The sequence below is a fragment of the Vigna radiata genome, chromosome 6, assembly GCF_000741045.1.
Source record: "Vigna radiata var. radiata cultivar VC1973A chromosome 6, Vradiata_ver6, whole genome shotgun sequence".
In the NCBI taxonomy this organism is placed as follows: Eukaryota; Viridiplantae; Streptophyta; class Magnoliopsida; order Fabales; family Fabaceae; genus Vigna; species Vigna radiata.
The window spans coordinates 9,781,613-9,805,243 of NC_028356.1; the positions used below are offsets into that span (position 1 = coordinate 9,781,613).

A 23,631-nucleotide genomic window follows, 5' to 3' on the forward strand; every position below is an offset into this window, starting at 1 on the left:
AGAGTTGGAGATNTTCAGAAGGTTAAGTTTGAGGAAGAAGAAGAAGGTTGCATGCAAAAGTGGCGTCAGTTCTTCACTCTTACCTTATATACCGCCTCCAGTGCGAACGGTTTGGCCAACTCCAGCGTGACACCTGACTTCCACTTCCAGGGGTTTTCTGCTATGCTGCTACAGCACAGATCACGAGGGGAAGGGAATTAAAAAGGTTGGCAGAGTTTGTCTCCCACTTACTAAGGGAGAACCGGACGGCGACATCTGTACCCCACTAAGGAGGGTATTAAATGGGGTGTGACAATTTATATAAAGATAATAATTATATTAAAAAATAAAAGTAAAATAATTAAAATAAAAATAGTAATAATAAAAATGAAAAATAATTATATAAAATTTGATTTAATATATTTAAATATATTAAATTATATTAAAATATTAAAGTAAATTAAATAATTATTAAATTTTAAATAAAAGAACTAAATTTTAAAAAGCTTGGTTTATCTAATATCAAAATCTCTTACAATATGTAAACGGAAATTTTTTTATTTAAAATTTAATAATTATTTAATTTAATTTAAAATTATAATATTATTTATAGTATTTTTAAAAAAAAATTAATATTTATTAATGCTACTTTTATTTTAATTATTTTGTTTTTATTTTTTTAATATAACTATTATAATAGAAGAAATTATATCTTAATAGTTACTAATATATAAACGTATGTTAAATAATATTAAAATTTTAAATTCAATTGAATTATTATTAAATTTTAAATTTAAAAATGAAATTTAGAAAATTTATAAAAGAGATTTTGAATTACACATTTCAAAATCTATTAATGGGGTGGAGAGTGATTTTATAACAAAGAGAAAAAAAATTAGAGGAGTGTAGGGTCACTGTAATAAGAAAGAAAAATATTGATTAAGGTTAAAATTAGAATTTTTGGAAATGAAAGGTTGGAGGTCTAAATTGAAACACCTAAATTATTGTGAGCATTTTCCACACTTAGTTATGATGATAATGTTAAGCTTACAACTTTAGTGAGCCTAACATTCACGTGGTTTTTGTATGACACTCATGTCTAAGCTTGGGTCATAACAACTTTAGTGTTTTATTGGAACAAGGGTGTGTTATTCCCTCCACCACCACCAATGCTTCATGCACTTCTTCAAACCTCTTCAAAAAAATTTTAATTAAAAACACCCATCTCATTTTACTCTCTTCTGTCGCCCTACTCCACTCCACTTTTTCCAAATCCGTTTGACATACTTCCTAACATCATCCTCTTTAGGAAGGTTGAACAGTTTCTGGATTTTGGAGGTTCTCTTTGGATCTCTCATCCTTGGCTTCTTAACGTCAGTCAATCCTTACAAGTCATTTCACCCTTCTTCACAGTTATCAAGTTAAGAACAGATAGGTCAAGGCTAACAATGCACCCACAAACAGATTTTCTCATGCGCTCTCCATTACGCCTTCCATATCCATGGAAACATGGAGTTCCCCTATGAAGAAGCAGGCGAACCCGACCAGGGGTTAGCACTCCCTGCTTCATTGGGAATCCTTGTTTGTCACAACCTCCAATAATTTTGAATACATAACCTATAATTCATGGCACTGCATTTATTAAAAGGAAAAATGGTTACTCTCCATCAAACCTCATTCACTCATTAATGCTTGGAATTAAACGGATTTCAACATTTGTGAACGGATGTTGATATCCGTTTCCCCTCCGACGCATATTCCTTCAATTATTACTAAAGGGTAAAATTGGAATGGAGAGGTGGAGGAAACATTTTTTAGTGGTGGAGGGAGTAATGCCCTTGGAACAATATCGTATTCTCTGACGTAACCATGAAAAGGATTGTGTTTGGCCCAAAAAAACCGTCTAACATCATGCACACACCCAACGTGTTTCTGTGCCTATAATGCATCGAAAAACGAGAAAATGCGATGTTAGAATCATGTTGGAGCTTCATAAGTTTTGATAAAATAATTTTCATCATAATTATCTTTTAACGGTCTAACTAAATCGATATTTTTAAAGTTTTCTTAGTCCTTCAAAATACTTCCCTTCTTTATCAAAATTTATTATACAATTTTTTGAAGGATTAAGAAAGGGGAAGCAACACTCAAAGAGAGAAGAAAGGAGGTGTAAGGTTTGGAAATATGAAACGCGGCAAGAGATAATGGGTTTTTTAGAATGAATCAAATTAAAATAAAGTAGTCAAAGATTCTTTTCTTTTAACAGGGACACAATTGGGAAAATAAAAAAACAAGGAGGTGTAGGATGAGATACACAAGGTGCAGCGACAAGCACTCTCGTCCCTATCACAGATCCATCAATGCACAATCCAATCCCAGAAATTCATCATCAGCAACACAGAACAACAACAAAAAAATAAGCACACTTCAACTATCATACAATCTATCAGATATGAGCTTAAAGAAATTGGAACCAACCTGGACGCCTAAGAAAACTTGATGGTATCTACAAGATGACACCACCACCACCACAACACCACCACGACAACCACCAAATGAAAATAAGGAGAGTTCTCTGAGAATGAAAGGCGCACTCTGAAACTGTGAGAACTCAAATGAGGGAGGAGGGGAGGAGAAAAGGCATCACTCGAAGAGAGGAGAAAAGGGATGTAGGGTTTGGGAATATGAAATGTTGCAAGACGGAATGGGTTTTTGTACAATGAGTCAAAAGAAAATAAAGCAATCAAAGATTTTTCTCTTCTAACAGGGGCACAGTTGGGAAAATTAAAAAATAGGGAGGTACAGAATGAGTTACTTGAGGTTCATGGAGAAGCTCTCGTCCCTTTCACAGATCCATCAATGAAAACTCCAATCCCAAAAATGTATCATCAACAACACAGAACAACAACACAAACATCAACCACACTTTAACTATCGTACAATTTATCATATCTGAGCTTAAAGAAATGGGAACTAACCTGTACACCCAGACAAACTTGATTGAATTGTGAGATGACGTCACCATCACCATGACAGCCACTAAAGGAGAATGAGGAGAGTTATGTGAGAATGAAAGGCACACTCCAAAACTACGTGAACTCAAATGAGGGAGGAGGGGAGGAGGGGAGGCAACACTCAAAGAGAGGAGAAAGGAAATGTAGGGTTTGGGAATATGAAATGCGACAAGACATAATAAGTTTTTTTGCAAAGTGGGTCAAATTAAATTAAAGTAGTTAAAGATTCTTCTCTTCTGATGGGGGAACAGTTGGGAAAACTAAAATCCAGGAAGGTACATGATGAGATACGAGAGGTGCAGGGAGAAGCACTCTCGTTCCTATCACATATCCATCAATGCATAATTCAATCCCAGAAATGCATCATCAACAACACAAACATCAACCACACTTTAACTATTACTCAATCTGTCATATCTAAGTTTAAAGAAATGAGAACCAACCTTGACGCCTAAGCCAACTTGATGTGAACCATGAGAAGACGCCACCACCACCACACCACCACCAAACGAGGTTGAGGAGAGTTCTATGAGAATGAAATACACACTCTGAAATTGTGAGAACTCAAATGAGGGGGAGTGGAGGAGGGGAGGCAACACTCGGAGAGAGGAGAAAGGGGGTGTAGAGTTTTGGAATATGAAATGGGGTAAGAGAAAATGGGTTTTTGTAGAATGGATCAAATTAAAAGAAAACAGTTAAAGATTCTTCTCTTCTGACAGAGGTACAATTGGGAAAATTATAAAACAATTATGTGCAGGATGAGATATGTGAGATGAAGGGAGAAACACTCTCGTCTCAATCACAGATGCCGCAATACACAATCAAATCCCAAAAATGTATCATCAACAGAACCGAACAATAACACAATCATCAACCACACTTCAACTATCATAAAATTTATCAGATCTGGCTTAAAGAAATTGGAACCACCCTGAACGCCCAAGCAAACTTGATGTGAACTGTGAGAAGACATTGTTAACAAATTGGCAAGCGTACCAAATCGTACAAGTAATATAAATGGTAAGACCAAGTATCGTTTTCCTAAGAGACTCGAAAGGCTTTCTCGTTCACGTGAATTAAAATAATAAGACTTGAAAATAAAAATTAATAAATTGGATTTGAGAACAAAAATATTAACATGCAAAATAAAGTTGATTCAATTGACAAAAGAGAACAATGGATAAATGGATGTTGTTGGGGGTTTACAATTTCATCTAATCCGCTCTCTCTTACATACTACCCTTGAAAATTAGTTTGATTGATTCAATTGTTATGCGACTTTCTTAGCCTCCCCTTAACCCGATCCCTCGGCGAAAAGGGCCTAATATTAACTACTGGCTTGCTATCCCTAGCCTCCCCTAGTAATTAATACCGCATTATAAACAAAAGTTAGCGCAATTGATCGTCCTACCCGTATCTCTAGGTGGTATTGCAAAATCAAGAAATTACTCACCAGTTCATGTCATTACTATACATCCCCATATCAATAAAGACAAACATCAGTTACCGAATGAGTTAAACGATAAAGGCCTTAAGCACAGATGATAACCCAACAATNANCAATCAAAACATATGGANACCATANAAATAATCAANNGNTTCAATAANAGAGAGNATCAAAAGATTACATTGTTTCCCCCAACAACAATAGGGTTTAGTTCACCATAGTCATGGTGAAACTAGATGGAAAATGGAAGAAGAATGGAAAAGCAAACCCTAGAAAAGATGAAAAGGAGCCCAAGCATCCAAGAGATCCTCTCCAGAGAGCAAAATTAGGTCTGGTCGTTCTCCCCTGTCAAAAGAATAATTCTGAACTTGCAATAGGGGTATATATAGGTGAGGAGCGCATCAGAAAACAGGCCCAAGTCCAACGAGCCACCGTCGGGCGGTTTAAGTGTGCCGCCCGGCGGTTTCCCAAAGTCCTCCAAACTGCCCGGCGGTTTCCCTCAAGGCCGCCCAACGTCAATCGCCATGCCTACTCCTCATCCTGGGCCGCCCGGCGGTTTAAGTGTGCCGTCGGGCGGTGCGTCGACTCCTCAAATCTTCATTTTTCTGCTCTTTTCTTGAGTCAACGACCTGTATCTTTAACTCCATTCTTTATTTTTTCAAATTAGCTACAAAACAATGCAAAACAAGCATAAAATCGCTAAAAACAACTTTTGACTCTCTTCAGACTCATTTATTGCGTTTTGCTTGATTCTAGGCTCATTCCAAGTAGTAAAGAGTGTAATTTGGTCCAAATTGACACATGAAAATAATTGTTTTTCAACCTTCATCAGACGCCACCACCACAAATACCACCAAACGAGGGTAAAGATAGTACTGTAAGAATGAAAGGTGCACTCTAAAATTGCAAGAAATCAAATGAGGGAGGATGGGAGGCAACACTTGAAGAGAGGAGAAAGAGAGCATAGGGTTTTGGAATATGAAATGCAGCAAGAGGGAATAGATTTTTGTAGAATGGATCGAATTAAAATAAAGCAATCAAAGATTCTTCTTTTCTGATAGGGACACATTTGGGAAAATTAAAAAACAAAGAGGTGTAGGATGAGATACTTAAAGTGCATGGAGAAATACTCTCGTCCCTATCATAGATCTATCAATACACATTCCAATACCAGAAATGCATCATCAACAGCATAAAACAATAGCACAACCATCAACCAAACTTCAACTATCATAAAATATATCAGATCTGAGCTTATAGAAAAGGGAACTAACTTATGCCCAAGAAAATTTGATGTGAGAAGACGCCACCACTACAACAGCCACCAAACATGAATGAGGATACTTCTGTCAGAATGAAAGCCACACTTCAAAACTGCGGGAAATCAAATGAGTGAGGAGGGGAGACAACACTCGAAGAGAGCAGAAAAGGGGTGTAGGGTTTAGAAATATAAAATGCGGCAAGAGAGAATGAATTTTTTTAGAATGGATCAAATTAAAATAAAGTAGTCAAAGATTCTTCTCTTTTGACAAGGACGCAGTTGGGAAAATTAAAAAGCAGGGATGTGTAAGATTAGATACGTGACGTGCAGGGAGAAGCACTCTCATCCCTATAATAGATCCATCAATGCACAATCCAATCCAAGAAATGCATTATTAACAATACAAAACTACAACACAAAATTCAACCACACTTTAACCATCATACAATCTATCATATCTAAGCTAAAGGAAGTGGGAACCAACCTAGACGCTCATGCAAACCTGATGTGAACTGTGAGGAGACGCCACCACCACCACGACACCACCACGAGAGGCACCAAACATGAATGAGGATACTTATGTGAGAATGAAAGCCACACTCTAAAACTGTGGGAAATCAAATGAGTGGTGATGGGAGGCAACACTCGAAGAGAGGAGAAAGGTGGTGTAGGGTTTGGAAATATAAAATGCGGCAAGAGAGAATGATTTTTTTTAGAATGGGTCAAATTAAAATAAAGCAGTCAAAGATTCTTCTCTTTTTACAGGGGCACAGTTGGGAAAATTAAAAAACAAGGAGGTGCATGATGAGATACGTGAGGTGTAGGGAGAAGCACTGTCATCCCTATCACAGATCCATCAATGCACAATCCAATCTCAGAAATGCATCATCAACAACACAAAACTACAACACAAAATTCAACCACACTTCAACTATCATACAATCTATCATATTTGAGCTAAAGGAAATGGGAACCAACCTAGACGCTCAAGCAAACTTGATGTGAACTATGAGAAGACGCCACCACCACCATAAAAACCACCAAACAAAAATGAGGAGAATTTGGTGAGAATGAAAGGCATACTCTGAAACTTCGAGAACTCGAATGAGGGAGGAGGGGAGACAACACTCGAAGAAAGAAGAAAGGGGTGTAGGGTTTGACAATACGAAATGTGGCAAGAGAGAATGAGTTTTTGTAAAAGAGGTCAAATTAAAAGAAAGCAGTCAAATATTCTTCTCTACTAACACGAGCATTGTTGGAAAAATTAAAAAAAAAAAGGGATAGGAAGAGATACGTGAGGTGCAAGGAGAAGTACTCAATGCACAATTCAATCCCAAAAGTGCATCATCAAAAAAACAGAACAACAACATAAATATCATTCACACTTCAACATCATACAGTCTATCAGATCTAACTTTCAAGAAGTGGGAACCAACCTAGACGCCTAAGCAAACTTAATGTGAACTTTGAAAAGACGTCACCACCACCACGACACCACCACCACGACACCACCACTACATCCAACAAACGAGAATGAGGTGAGTTCTGTGAGAAGGAAAGGCACAAGCTGAAACTGTGAGAACTCAAATGATGGAGGAGGGGAGACAACACTCGAAGAGAGGAGAAAAAGGGTGTAGGATTGGGAAATATGAAATGCAACAAAAGGGATCGAATTTTTTTAGAATGTGTAAAATTAAAATAAAGCTGTCAAAGATTCTTCTATTCTGACAAGGGCATAGTTGGGAAATTAAAAAACAGGGAGGTGCCAGATTAGATATGTGAGGTGCAGGGAGAAGCACTCTCGTCCCTATCACAGATAAATCAATGTAAAATCCAATGCCAGAAATGCATCATCAACAACACAAAACAGCAACACAAACATCAACCACACTTCAACTATCATACAATCTATCATATCTGAGCTTAAAGAAATAGGAACCAACCTGAACGCCTAAACAAACTTGATGTGAACTATGAGAAGATGCCACCACCACCACGACACCCACAAACGAGAATAAGGAGAGTTCCATGAGAACGAAAGACACACTATGAAACTGTGAGAACTTAAATGAGGAAGGAGGGGAGGCAACACTCGAAGACAGGAGAAAAGGGGTGTAGGTGTCAATACCCAATTTCGTCCGGATAGTAAAAAAAAAATATTTAGAGTTAATAAGAAGTAAAAAAATAAAAAAAGGAGGACTGAGATACTTTTCATATAAATTTTCTAAAAAAAAATGTTTCTTGTTTATTTTCTTTCCTTTTATTTTTATCCAGCTCATTTCGTTTTTATTTATTTTTTTCTCATGTTTATATTTTATTATATTTTGTTTTATTTTATTTTTATTTCATTTTGTTTTATTTTATTTATTTTATTTTATTTTATTTTATTTTATTTTACTTTCTTTTATTTTATTTTGTTTTATCTTATCTTATTTTATTTATCTTATTTCTTTTTTGTTTTATCGTAGTTCATTTTATCTTAGTTTATTTTATTGTATTCCATTTTTTTGTTTTATGTTACAAAAAAAATAAAAAAAATACAAAAAATGAAAAATAAAAAAAAAAGTGAAAGAAAATGAAAAGGAAAAATTAAAACTCCAAGGTCAACTCTTGAAGCAACAGTTGCAGTGTGAAAAATGTATTTTCTTTCTTGCTGAAAATTCTTAAGCAACAACAGCAGCCATACATTGAAGGGGAAAGAATCTTGAACAAGCATATGCCGACTGCAAAATGGAAACATGAAAAAAGAAAAAAAACAAAAAGAAAATCCTACGCCAGAGGATATGCCAGAGCTCCCAAGAAGCAGTGCAGCAGAAAAGGAGCTTGGTGGTTTTCAAAATGAGGGGATCACAGTCATTCAAAGGGGGGAACATTTTTTCATACAGCAAGCAAGAGAACACAGCAAGAGAACACTGGAAAAGAGAATCAAAAGGAAGGTCTAAAAGCCGCGGAGGAGTCTTGAGGCTGCAAGTCTGGAAGCTAAAAAGGATTCTTGAGGCTGCAAGTCCTGAAGCTGCAGAAGAGTCTTGAAGCTGCGTAGGTAAGTCCTCATACACTCATACATAAGCTCTTCAGACTTGCTTACCTGTATGCTTTCCTTATGCATGCTTGGAGATAGACGAATGGTGTTTCATTATGATGTATAGTGGTGGTTGTCTTGATTGTGGTTTCATCTTTTTATCAAACTGCATTTTCAATGCCTGCAAATTCAATCAACATATTCAATCAACATAACTAACAATAGGAGATAGGCATACACTCCCCCAGCGTCAAGACCTTAATGTCCATTTCCTTCCACCCAGAAAACACAACAAAATGCAAACAGAAGCAAAAACTGATACATTTTCGTGTCAGCTCTTATGCAAAAGACAAAAAGAATAGAAGTAGTTTTTGCTCATCTAGCAATCGACAGCTTCCCCTCCATCTAGGCAGCAGTATGCACTGCAGCCACCCTCAATCGTGAGGCCATCCTTCACCTGCCAATGGGTTCGAAGCTTGTCTTCGAAACAAATGCTGCATCCAGAATACTCAAGGCAAATTAACACTTCGAACTCCATACTCAATGTCCTCAATTTCCAAAACTTCAACAAAACAACAAGCGCAGAAACCTTTGGCCTGTAACACAAAACCATATCAGGTTAACCCCTCTCTCAATGTTTTTATGCCACACCATCGATCTGACTAACTCAAAATAGTCACTAACCATCACTTCCATACCCTCACTCGCACTCATATGCACACAACATACATTCATAGAGGAGAAGAAGTAATCAACACCAAACTAATCAACAAAAGACAAAAAAAAAAGGAATGAGAGAAAGAGAAGGAAAGTGCTTTCGTCCTTGACGCCGGCGATGACGTTGCTGGAAATGTTTGGCATCGGAGGAAAAAGACTCTCGAAGGAGAGTGGTGCCGGCGACGCTGACGTGTAGGCGAATCCCGACGAGGACAACGGTGGTTGGTTTTGTTCATGGCCCGAGACGTAGTGATTGGACGAACGGTGGCAACTTTGGCTGTTATTCATGGCGGTAGTGGTGTTCCTGTGCGAGTTGTCGTTGCTCTACGGAGGAAGGAAAGAGCTCGCGCGCGAAGGAGAGAGGAGGCATAGAAGACCCGACGGTCGGCGACAACTTCGGTAGCGGACAGCGACACCGGCGCGGCCTTGGCTCGCGGCTTACGGTCGTGGATCTCGCCGGCGATGGCGAGAACGGCGAGATCTCGGATTTGGGGCCGGTTTCGCGCGAAGAAGAAGAGGCAAGACGGTGGTCTGACGCAACCAGCGGTGCTTCTTCCGGCGAAGACGCTGGCGTCACCGTCGACAACACCTCGTGGTGGTCGGTCCTTGTGGTTGGAGCCGCTGACGGCGGCGAGTATGAGTTGGGGACACGAAACCTCCATGGTTCTCTTCCTCTTGAGAAAACCCTAGCTCTGTGGTTTGGAAGGTGCACGTGAAATGAATGGGGAAGATAGATCCCCTAGCTGCTGGGAAGAAAATCTAGGGCTGGAGTTGTTGGGCCAGACCTATTTCTTTTTTTTTAAAAAAAAACAAATAATAATAAAAGAAAATTATTAGACAACGAAAAAACAAAACATTTTTGTTTCTGCACCTCCGGTTTTCGCTAAGCTGCACCCTTTTCCAGTTGGGCTGAGGCCCAATCTAATATCAAAAACAAATTAGGTTTATGCACCTTTGTTTTTTTCATTTTCACACCTCCATCCAATTAGGCTTAGGCCCAACCCGTCTTTAGAAATGAATTAGGTTTCTACCACCCCTCTTTTTTATTTTTACCACCCTCTTCCATTTGGGCTTTGGCCCAGTTTGATTATTTTGTTTATTTTATTTTACTTGCCATTTTGTCCCTTTAGTTTATTTTATCATTATTTTTATTCTTTTTTTATTTTTTTATTTTTTACTCTTTGTTTTTATTTAGTAATTTACTTGTTTATTTTATTTTTTTTACTTTCATTTTATTTAGTTATTTCCGTGTTATTTCCGTTTTTCTACTTATTTATTTATTTATTTCATTTTATCTATTTTTAAGTAAATATTCAAAAATCATAAATTGTTTTAAAGGGTTTAAGCACAAGTCCGATCATTCTGTTTGCCTTGTGCTAAAAACCTTTTTCTTCCTCTTTTAAAAAATCATAAATTGTTTTAAAGGGTTTAATCACAAGTGCGACCATTCTGTCTGCCTTGTGCTAAAAACCTTTTCCTTCCTCTTTTAAAAAAAAAAATCATAAATTGTTTTAAAGGATTTAAGCACAAGCGCAACCNAAAATCATAAATTGTTTTAAAGGATTTAAGCACAAGCGCAACCATTCTGTCTGCCTTGTGCTAAAAACCTTTTCCTTCCTCTTTTAAAAAAAAAATCATAAATTGTTTTAAAGGGTTTAAACACAAGTGTGACCATTCTGTCTGCCTTGTGCTAAAAACCTTTTCCTTCCTCTTTTAAAAAAAATCATAAATTGTTTTAAAGGGTTTAAGCACAAGTGCGACCATTTTGTCTGCTTTGTGCTAAAAAACCTTTTCCTTCCTCTTTTAAAAAAAAAAATCATAAATTGTTTTAAAGGGTTTAAACACAAGTGTGACCATTCTGTCTGCCTTGTACTAAAAACCTTTTTCTTCCTCTTTTAAAAAAAAATCATAAATGGTTTTAAAGTGTTTAAGTACAAGTGCGACCATTCTGTCGACCTTGTGTTGAAAATCTTTTTCTTCCTCATACAAAAAAACCTTCAAACACAACATCATTTTCCAAATGGTTTCATAAAGAACTACGTAACCCTGATTTCTCAGTCCAACTGAGAATACGTAGGAGCAAGGTCAATCCTTGTCGGGCACAAAAAACACAAAAGAATATTTTGTTTTCGTTAGAGTTTTATTTTTTAGGGGAAATTAAACATTTTGCAAACCACATCAAATTCGCGTATTTAATTAAAGGTACTGCCTTCGGGCAGACGTTGTAGGGTGCTAACACCTTCCCTACACGTAATCGACTCCCGAACCCGTAATCTGGCTTTCGTGGACCTTGCCTGATCTTTTTACGGTTTTTCCGTAGTTTTCCAAAATAAACTATGGTGGCGACTCCAAAATCTTTTTCAAATTCTTATTTCATTTTTGGATCGTTGTCCCGTCGCGATTTTCCGGTTGTGACAGAAGGGTTTGGGAATATGAAATGCGACAATAGAGAATGGGTTTTTGTAGATTGGGTCAAATTAAAATAAAGCAGTCAAAGATTTTTCTATTCTAATAGTAGCACAGTAGGGAAAATTAAAAAACATGGAGGTGCAAAATGTGATACCTTAGGTGCAGGGAGAAACACTCTATTCCCTATCCCAAATCCATCAATGCATAATCTAATCACATAAATGCATCATCAACAACACAGAACAACAACACAAACATCAACCACACTTCAACTATCATACAATTTATCAAATAGGAGCTTAAAGAAATGGGAACCAACCTGAACACCCAATTAAACTTGATGTGAACTGTGAGAAGACGCCACCATCACCACGAAACCACCCACGATAGCCACCAAACGAGAATGGGGTGAGTTTTGTGAGAATGAAATGCATACTCTGAAACTGTGAGAACTCAAATGAGAGATTATGGGAGGAGGGGTGTAAGGTTTGAGAATATTAAATGTGGCAAGAGAGAATGGGTTTTTGTACAATGTGTCAAATTAAAATAAAGCAATCAATGATTCTTCTCTTCTGACAGGGCCACAGTTGGAAAGACTTAAAAACAAGGAGGTGATGTGTTGGGGCAAATCGGCAAGTGTACCGAGTCGCACAAGTAATATAAAATGGTAAGACCAAGTATCGTATCCCAAAGGACTCTCAGCGTTGAACAGTTGTGTGATAACAAGATTAATTAAGACTTAAAAATAAAATAAAGAGATAATTGGGTTTGGATGCAAAAGACAAAATTAAATATGAATCTAGTTGATCAATGGTAAAGGAGCACAGAGATGAACGGATGTTGATTGATATGAGATGGGTATGTTGTTGGGGTTAGATTTCACCAAGTTCCCTCTCATGTATATAAGAATTCTTCTTTATGTATTAATGTCAACGTCTCGCACTAAATTACCTAAACCTAATCCCTCGGTGAATAAGCCTGTCTCATATTACCAGTTCATACAATTCCTAGCATTCTTGGTAATAAGATGTGAAGAACAAGAGATTAAGACGACCAAGACTCATATCCTCATCCCTAAGAAACATAACCCTTAGGAGTAATTCAACAAGAACCTGAATTGTAAGGAACCTCCCAGCACTCATGCAATTCATAAATCATGCTAATGAATGAGTTAAACACAGCAAGCATTAAAACAGATGAATTACTCTAATAATTAATGGAAAAGTATATGGGATTAAGAATCAATTCAAATACATGAGAGTTTACAAGGTTACATCATCCCTCAACAACAAATAGAAATTAGTTCCCCATAGACATTGGGGAACTTTATGAACAATGGAAGAAAGAATGAGAATGCTTAATTAAGAATTAGGAAAGGAGTGTATTGCTATGCTCTTCTCTGTCAGGGATACAAAACCTCGAGCCCTAGGGTCCTTTAAATAAGGTTAGAAACATGCAAAAACAGGGCCTGATCCAATAGAGTCGAAACAGAGCAGAAACAGGGCCTGATCCACGAAAGTCGACGCTCAAGCGTCCAAGGAGATCGCCCGGGTAGTGAGAGCACCTCGTGTAAGGCCCGGGCCTTCAGTTTGGCCGCCCAAGCTTTGAGACCCTGCGGCCCAAGCGGCCAGGGTCACCGCACGGGCGGTGGACGTCGATTCTGCACACTCAAGCTTCCCTTCTAGTCGCCTGGGCTCCGTGCTGTCCCTCCTTCTGGTGCCTTTTTAAGCCCTTCTGAGCTCCATCTTCTTGGCCCTTCATCTCTGCTTCCAGTATTACCTCAATCTCTGTCAAAACAAAGGGAATTAGCCATAAAACCATTGAAATCAACCTCAACTCTCTTATTCACACAACTTAATGAAAAAGTATGAGTCCAAGCAAGTTTCTAAGTGAAAAAGAGTGCTTTTAATATCAAAATTACATCACAAATAACGGTGTTTTAAACCATTATCATGATGCTGAGATATGTCAGGTGCAGGAAAAAACACTCTCGTCCCTATCACAAATCCATCAATGCACATTCTAATCCTAGAAATGCATCTTCAACAGGAGAGAACAAAAACTCAAACATCAACCACACTTCAATTATTATACAATCTATCATATCTGAGCTTAAAGAAATGGGAACAAACCTAGATGCCCAAGCAATCTGGATGTGAAATGTGAGTAGATGCCACCACCACCACGACAACCACCAAACGAGAATGAGGATAGTTCTATGAGAATGAAAGAAACATTCTAAAAGTGTGAGAACTCAAAAGAGGGAGGAGGGGAGGAAACACTCGAATAGAGGGGAAAAGGGTGTAGGGTTTGGGAATATGAAATGCGGAAAGAGAGAATGGGTCTTTGTAGAATTGTTCAAATTAAAATACAGTAGTTAAAGATTCTTCTCTTTTGACAGGGGCACAGTTGGAAGAATTAAAAAATAGGGAGGTGTAGAATGAGATACGTGAGGTGTAGGGAGAAGCACTTTCGTCCCTATCACAGATCCATCAATGCACAATCCAATCATAGAAATGCATCATCAATAGCACAGAACAACAACAAAAACATCAACCTCACTTCAACTATCATACAATCTATTAAATTTGAGCTTAAAGAAATGGGAACCAACCTAGACGCCCAAGCAAACTTGATGTGAACTGTGAGAAGACACCACTGCCACCACAACACCACCACGACAACCACCAAACAAGAATGAGGAGAGTTCCGTGAGAATGAAAGGCACACTCTGAAACTGTGAGAACTCAAATGAGGGAAGAGGAGAGGCAACACTCAAAGAGAAGAGAAAGGGGATGTAGGGTTTGGAAATATTAAATATGGCAAGAGAGAATAAGTTTTTGTAGAATGGATCAAATTAAAATAAAGGAGTCAAAGATTCTTCTCTCCAGACAAGGATACAATTGAAAAAAATTAAAAAACAGAGAATTGCATAATGAGATACGTGTAGGAAGAAACACTCCAATAATAAATGATGGGTGTGCGGCCATTTAAACTTAAATCCATGATGATTGCCGCACAGGGTATCCAGTATATGATATTAAAAGTGATTTCTAAATGCGTGTAATATTTTGAAAAATGTTATTATAATACTTGTTGATAGTTATCATTGTTAAATGACAATTTCATTTCTTTTTTTATGTTACATTAAACTTATTACAAGTATAATTAAATTACTTATTTGTAAAATTCGAAATACTAAATTTTCACTTAAAAAACTTAGAAAAATAACATAAAATGAATTAGCCATTATGTAAGAATTCAAATACGAGACTTGTGTTTTCCCAAGTAACGAGTGTATTGCAACTTTGAGTTTGATTTGTGAAATTGTTTCTTAAATTTTATCCGCAATGTCCTTTTTTTTTTCGGTTACCCAAGTTGACAAGAAGCACATAAATTCTTAAATTAGAAGGCTCTATAAAATCTCGACCATAGTAAAAAATTTCTAAAAAGGAAAAAATAAATAAATGGTTATAGTTTCAACGAAAAACCATTTGTTAAGGAGGGGGTAAAAAATATTTCTCATTGCTGACTGTAATTTATGATTCCCTTTACCTATTTTCACTTTATTATTCTTTCTTTAGTTTTTCGATTTTCAAAATGATTTGTATGGACTGAACTCAAAAATCACATCGATATTTTCATTTCCCATCATCGATATTCTCCCTCTCTGTTGCGTAGCTTAGAACACAAGTTACACATACATTTATTTTCCTCGTTCATGGCAACAGACCACGTTTTCCTTTAAATGTTGCAATTGAAGTTTGCAACAAACATATCAACCCACTTTGATTATTACCATGATGATTATAATAACGACTTGTTTGGATATGGAATTGGCTAAAATGTGCCACATAAGAGTTTTCCATGGTATAGGGTTGTGAGAAATGAATGCATGCATGCATAAAAACAAAACCTTGAAAGCATCGTATAGTTACAAAGATTAGAAACTACTTTGAAATACAAAATCTCCCTAATTTTAAAGAGACCTGGGTTTTCCCAAGTAACGAGTGTATTGCAACTTTGAGTTTGATATCTGAAATTGTTTCATAAATTATATCTGTGTTGTCCTTTTTTTTCGGTTACCTAAGTTGACAAGAAACACAACACTGTTAAATTCCTAATTAGAAGGCCCTATAAAATTCTCAACCTACACCTCCAACCTCTCATCGTACATCTCCAAAAATTCCAATTTTAACCTCACTTAATATTTTTTTAATTTTTTCTCTTTCTTGATACAGTCACCCTGCATCCTCTAAACTTTTTTTCTTTCTTATTAAAGTCACTCTGCACCTTTGTAATAGATTCTGAAATTTGTACAGATTTTAAAATTTGTAAATATTTTAAAATATTTTTTATAAATTTTTTAAATTTCATTTTTAGATTTAAAATTTAATAATAATCTAATTTAATTTAAAATTTTAATATTATTTAACATAAGTTTATATCTTAATAATTATTAAAATACAATTTCCAATACTATAAAAGTTATATTAAAAAAATAAAAACAAAGGTAACTAAATAAAAGTAGCAATAAAAAAAATTAAAAAAAAATGTTTAAAAACACTATAAATAATATTATAATTTTAAATTAAATTAAATAATTATTAAATTTTAAATAAAAAACAAATTTTTAAAACAAATGGTTTACGAAATCCGTTAACATATTTTAAACAAGCTTTTCACAATTTAATTCTTTTATTTAAAATTTAATAATTATTAAATTCAATTTAATATTTTAATATAATTTAATATATTTAAATATATTAAATCGAATTTTATATAATTATTTTTTATTTTTATTATTACTATTTATATTTTAATTATTTTATTTTTATTTTTTAATATAGCTATTGTTGTAATATAAATCATATTTTAATAATTATTACAATATAAAAATATATTAAATAATATTAGAATTTTAATTAAATTAAATAATTATGAAATTTTAATCAAAAAATTAAAATAATAGTTTATTGAATATCAAAATTCAATAAATAAATCTTTTTAAAATTTTGTTTTTATATTTAAAATTTAATAATTAATTTATTTTAACTTAATAATTAATATAATTTATTATATTTAAACATATTAAATCAGATTTTATATTATTTTATTTATTTTTTTTACTTTCATTATTACTACTTTTATTTCTATTTTTTTTATCTTTTTAATATAACTATCATAATAACTATATTTAATAATTATTAAAATATAATTATATTTAATAACCCTAATCAATATTTTTTTAATATTATATTTAATATTTTAATATACCAAACTTTAATATAATTTAATCTATATTTATAGTTTTTTAAATTAACTATTATAATAGTAGAAATTATATTTTAATAATTATTAAGCTATAACATATGTTAAATAATGTTAAAATTTTAAATTAAATTAGATTATTATTAAATTTTAAATCTAAAAATAAATTTTAAAAAATTTATTAAAAGGATTTTAAAATCTGTACATATTTTAAAATATGTAAAGATTTCAAAATCTATTAGAAAGGTACAGAGTGACTTTAATAAGAAAGATAAAAACTTAAAGGAATATAGAGTGACTTTAACAAGAAAAAGAAAAAATAAAAAAACATTAGTTAAGTTTAAAATTAAAATTTTTGAAAGTGTGGAATGAGAGGTTGGAGGTGTAATGCAAGTTGACAAGAAACACAACCCTATTAAATTCCTAAATTAGAGGACTCTATAAAATTCTCAACCAAAGGAAACAATTCCTAAAAATGAAAACAATAAATAAATGGTTATAGTTTCAACGGCAAACCATTTGTAAGGGAGAGGGTAAAAATATTTCCCTGACCATAATTTATGATTCCCTTTACCTATTTTCACTTTATTATTCTTTCTTTAGTTTTTCGATTTTCAAAATGATTTGCATGGACTGAACTCAAAAATCACATCAATATTTTCATTTCCCATCATCGATATTCTCCCTCTTTTTTGTATAGCTTAGAACACAAGTTACACATATATTTATTTTCCTCGTTCATGGCAACAAACAACATTTTCCTTTAAATGTTTCAATTGAAGTTTGCAACAAACATGTCAACCCACTTTGATTATTATCATGATGATTATAATAACAACTTGTTTGGATATGAAATTGGCTAAAATGTGCCACATAAGAGTTTTCCATTATATAGGGTTGTGAGAAATGAATACATGCATGCATAAAAACGGGATCTTGAAAGCATCGTATAGTTACAGAGATTAGAAACTACTTTGAAATACAAAATTCCCCTCATTTTCAAGAGACCTGTGTTTTCCCAAGTAACGGATGTATTGCAACTTTGAGTTTGATATGTGAAATTGTTGCATAAATTTTATCCGCATTGTCCTTTTTTTTGTTACCCTAGTTGACAAGAAACGCAACACTGTTAAATTCCTAAATTAAAGGACTCTATAAAATTCTCAACATACACTTCCAATCTTTCATCCTACATATCCAAAAAATTTAATTTTAACCTTAATTAATATTTTTTTAAGTTTTTCTCATTCTTGATAAAGTCACTCTGCACCCCTCTAAACTTTTTCTCTTTCTCATTAAAATCGCTCTACACCTTTGTAATGAATTTTGAAATTTGTACAGATTTTAAAATATTTTTATAAATATTTTAATTTTATTTTTAGATTTAAAATTTAATAATAATCTAATTTAATTTAAAATTTTAATATTATTTAACATAAGTTTATATCTTAATAATTATTAAAATAAAATTTCTAATATTATAATATTTATATTAAAAAAATAAAAACAAATGTAATTAAAATAAAAGTAGTAATAAAAAAAATTTAAAAATTGTTTAAAAATACTCTAAATAATATTAGAATTTTAAATTAAATTAAATACAATTTAGTTCTTTTATTTAAAATTTAATAATTATTAAATTTAATTTAATATTTTAATATAATTTAATATACTTAAATATATTAAATCAAATTTTATATAATATTTTTTTATTTTTATTATTACTTTTTTATTTTAATTATTTTATTTTTATTTTTTAATATAGTTATTATTGTAATATAAATCATATTTTAATAATTATTAAAATATAAAAATATATTAAATAATATTAGATTTTTAATTAATTAAATAATTATGAAATTTTAATTAAAAAAATTAAAATAATAGTTTATTGAATATATAAATAAATCTTTTTAAAGTTTTGTTTTTTTATTTAAAATTTAATAAATAATTTATTTTAAGTTAATAATTAATATAATTTAATATAATTAAATATATTAAATTAGATTTTAAATTATTATTATTTTTTATTTATTTTACTTTCATTATTACTAGTTTTATTTTTATTTTTTTTATGTTTTTAATATAGGGTTAAAGATGTTTTTAGTCCCTATACTTTGAGGCGATTTTGGTTTTAGTCCATTTTCAAACTATGGTACAATTTAGTCCTTCAACTTTAGAAAACTCTGGTTTTAGTCCTTTTTACCAAATTTTTTTTTAACTTTATTTGTTATTTCAAACGCGTTTCTCAGTTAACATTGAAGTAAAAATGTGTCAAACAGTGTAAACAATCCAAATGCTATAATAAAACGTGCTTGAAACAACAAATAAAGTTAAAAAAATTTGGTAAAAAGGACTAAATTGTACCATAGTTTGAAAATGGACTAAAAGCAAAATTGCCTCAAAGTATACGGACTAAAAACATATTTAACCCTTTAATATAATTATATTTAAAATATATAATAATATACTATGTTTTTTATCTTAATAACTATATTTAATAATCATTAAAATATAATTATATTTAATATATTTAATAACCCTAATCAATATTTTTTTACTATTATATTTAATATTTTAACCTACCAAACTTTAATATTATTTAATATATATTTATAGTTTTTTAATATAATTATTATAATAGTAGAAATTATATTTTAATAATTATTAAAATATAACATATGTTAAATAATGTTAAAATTTTAAATTAAATTAGATTATTGTTAAATTTTAAATCTAAAAATGAATTTTAAAAAATTTATGAAAAGGATCTTAAAGTCTATCCAAAATCTATTAGAAACGTGTAGAGTGACTTGACTTTAATAAGAAAGATAAAAACTTAGAAAGGGATTCAAACTTTAAGAAAGAAAAAATTAAAAAAACATTAATTAAGGTTAAAATTAAAATTTTTATAGAGATAAAATTAGAGGTCGGATAGCATTGTCCTTTTTTTCCTCTTACCCAAGTTGGCAAGAAACAAGTTAAATTCCTAAATTTGAGGGTTGTATAAAATTCTGAACCAAAGGACAAAATTCTTAAAAAGGAAAAAAATAAATAAATGGTTATAGTTTTAACGGCAAACCATTTGTTAGGGAGAGGATAAAAAATATTTCTCACTACTGACCGTAATTTATGATTCTCTTTATCTATTTTCTCTTTATTATTCTTTCTTTAGTTTTTCGATTTTCAGAATGATTTGTATGGACTGAACTCAAAAATCATATCAATATTTTCATTTCCCATCATCGATATTCTCCTTCTTTATTGTGTAGCTTAGAATATACATTTATTTTCTGTTCATGGCAATAGATTACATTTTTCTTTAAATGTTTCAATCGAAGTTTGCAACAAACATGTCAACCCAATTTGATTATAATTACGACTTGTTTGTATATGAAATTGGCTAAAATGTGTCACATAAGAGTTTTCCATCTTAGGGTTGTGAGAAATGAATGCATGCATGCATAAAAACAGGACCTTGAAAACATCGAGAACCTAGTTTGAAGGAAAGAAAAATGGGGTTGAATTCAAGGGATATTCAACTTCAATTGTCCAGAGTGCTTCATGTTTCAGCTGAGATTGGCTACAGTTTCATGAGAAAGCATCCATTGGTTTCGGGTGCTTTGTTGGTGTTCTTCCTTTTGTATATATTTCTCTCTTACATTTACAACCTGCTGGTTTTCTTGTCCCCATTTTTTGTGTGCATCGCCATTTTTGTTAGAATATTTTGGAGTTCTGAGCAAAACCAACTTGAAGAAGATGTTAAAAAGGCAAAGGAGAAAAGGGTTGAGATAAAATCTCCACCAAAAGTGATCAAGAATGAGAGACGTGGAATGCTGTATAAGTGTCCATCACATAATGCAACAAGTAGAAGAAGAAATTTCACTGGGAAGAGATTGGAGGTGTATGGTGGTTTGGAAATAAGAGCCAAGGATTTATCATCAGTGTTTCGTAATGAATTCACTATCTCTAACAGAGATTTTAGCAGAAGGTTTAAACTTTATGATGAAGACACAGGTTTTGATTTCTCGGAGGCTCCGGAAAAGCAAACATTATTGTCTGAACCGGTGATTCATGGTGATCATGGCCAACAGAAAAACACAGAAAACAAAGTGGATGTGGAAAAAACTCGAATAGAAGATGGCAATAAAAGTGTAGAACCGAAAGAGGATGATCAGAAGAATGCAATGGATCTTGGGACGTGTGCGTTTGAGAGACACAAAAGGCTAGAGAGTCTAATGGCAAGGAGAAAAGCAAGAAAACAATTGAAGTTGCAGATATCAAATGATGTGATTGACATCAAATCCATGTCCTCAAATCAAATTGCTCCTTTGTTTATATCAAGACTCAACCATTTTGATTCTCCGAAAGAATTTGAGGGCATACAAATGCCTGGTTCTGCCCCATCTGCTTTGAGAAGCCCATTTGATATTCCATATGATCCTTTTGAGGAGAAACCCAATCTCACAGGGGACGGTTTTGATCAAGAACTGAAGAATTTGTTAACAGAACCAAGACAACAAGAAGTCCTTGAAGCCAAAGAGCACACACACCCAATAGACCAAAGGCTTCAAGGTAGAATATTTATGATCACTTTCTTTTCTCCTCTTTCTTTCCCAATCATGATGAAACTTATGCACATTCCTACAGGTACTGGAGATAATAATCCATTCGAACAATTATCATCCGAAGAAGCCAGTGAAAGTGAGTCCAAAGCTTTTGTTCCTTTAAGTGAAGAAGGAAAGGAAACAGCATGTGAAGAGAATGGAAAATGTGAAACTGAGAAAACGGTTGACATCAATGCTGAAACAACAAACTCCAATTCAGAGCGTGCAAATGAGTCAGACATGATTCCAACAATAGATGATAATAGAGCTCAACTTTTAGAGAAGGTTGTTAAGCCTCAAGAGGGTGACAACAATTTACCATTAACAAGTGCTAATGCTACTAAAATAAATGACTCTTTGTATGAATCTCTTCCACCATCTGTTGAGAAGAACAAGGCAACAAGTTTCAATTGTGGCCCAATCCGTCACACCCCTTCATGTTCTTTGGCTTCTGACTTACAAGTGGAGGTTTCTGAAATCGGTTCACCTACACTGACGGTTGATGAGAACAACGAGACCACCACAACCACTGATGGAGAATCGATTATTTATGATGGGGACATTGACAAGGATGTTACTTCTGGCAGTGAAGACATGTGGGGAGCCTCACTCCATTCAAGAGAAGTTCGTAGAGTAAGTGAGCAAGATATTTCGGAATTAAATAGCTGGAGGGACATTTCTTCACCTCTTTCTTTGCAAAACATAGATGAAGAAAATGCAGCAGATGTGAGCTCCATGTCTTCTGACATACCTGATGACACTCCGACTTTTTCGATGACCAATGACCAACATAACATCTTTGGGGTGAAAGACTTTGTCATGGAACCTTCTCATTCTTCAGTTGTGGCAGCACGTTGGAAGCGGTTGATGCGATTGATGGATAATCGTGCTAACCATTCAGAAAAAACAAGGGTGAGTCAAATTTCCTGTTGGTTGTTCCAAACTTCCATGGAAGATGTTCTCGTTTTTTCTTCATTTTAATGTTTGGTGTTGTTCAACAGGAAGTGTTCAACATCTCAGAGAATTCAAGTAAGGCACAAGTCACGAATGATGGGAATAGCTCGACAACCTCTGAGCAAGATAACACGCATAACTCACAAGGTAATGAAGCGTTAAATTCAGACGTTCAACAAGAAATAACTGATGAAGTCTCCATCAACTCTAATTCATCATCTTCATCTTCATCTTCAGGGGCAGAACCATAGACTGGGCAATTTAACATATCATAGCTTCAAAAAGAACCATTAAATTTTGATACTAATGATGTATGTAACAAATTTAACATATTTTTTCTAATGCACATATGTAATATATAATTTTATTCATCATGCAATACTAACTAACAAACGCGAGTAGTACATAAGTGAAATAACCGATGGTGAACGACAAGATCATAGAAGAAAGTAGAAAAATAATAACAGCAATCATCTCAAAGCAAATAAAAAAATAAAAATAAACATCCTTTATTTTCGAAGAGACTAAACCTGTAGCATATAACATCACCAATAAAGTACTTATCTTTTAATAATATCAATATCAATTTAGCGAATTTGTAAAGAACTTAAGAAAAGTCTAGAGTGAATAAACTCTACAAGTTATATTGGTAATGTTGTAATTTTCATTCTAACGCAAGAGTATAAATGTCTCCCAAAATTATAAAATTACGTGTACCAATCCTGTTTCATAAGTAAAAATTATATATTAAGGTTGTCAAACTAAAAAATATTCGTAAACTTGTAAGAGTTTCGTAATCTCGTAAAAATTTATTTTATATAAAAATATTCATAAATGATATAGTAATTTAATATTTACAATATTATAAATAATGTTTTTATCTTTTTATAATATTATTATAATTATTAGTTTATCATATTATCTATTTAAATACTTTCCTTTAAAATTATTAT

General features: G+C 33.2%; 1 protein-coding gene and 1 long non-coding RNA gene across 3 annotated transcripts; one reads left to right on the plus strand and one right to left on the minus strand.

Annotated features, from left to right (window-relative positions):
- Positions 1-8,311: 8,311 nt before the first annotated feature.
- On the minus strand, positions 8,312-10,188 carry LOC106763048. Its single transcript, XR_001375852.2, has 2 exons — positions 9,043-10,188; positions 8,312-8,901 (listed from the first exon to the last, which is right to left on the minus strand). It is a non-coding gene; the product is annotated as an uncharacterized LOC106763048 (long non-coding RNA).
- Positions 10,189-20,038: 9,850 nt separating this feature from the next.
- Positions 20,039-23,469, plus strand: LOC106765257. 2 transcript variants are annotated; one of them, XM_014649812.2, is made up of 3 exons: positions 20,039-21,692; positions 21,768-22,636; positions 22,726-23,469. In XM_014649812.2, the coding sequence occupies exons 1-3, from the start codon at positions 20,633-20,635 to the stop codon at positions 22,927-22,929; spliced, it is 2,133 nt and encodes a 710-aa protein (XP_014505298.1). In that variant the 5' UTR covers positions 20,039-20,632; the 3' UTR covers positions 22,930-23,469. The 2 variants fall into 2 exon arrangements, with proteins under 2 accessions (XP_014505298.1, XP_014505297.1); XM_014649811.2 differs by having other exon boundaries at positions 20,039-22,636.
- The last annotated feature ends 162 nt before the right edge of the window (positions 23,470-23,631 follow it).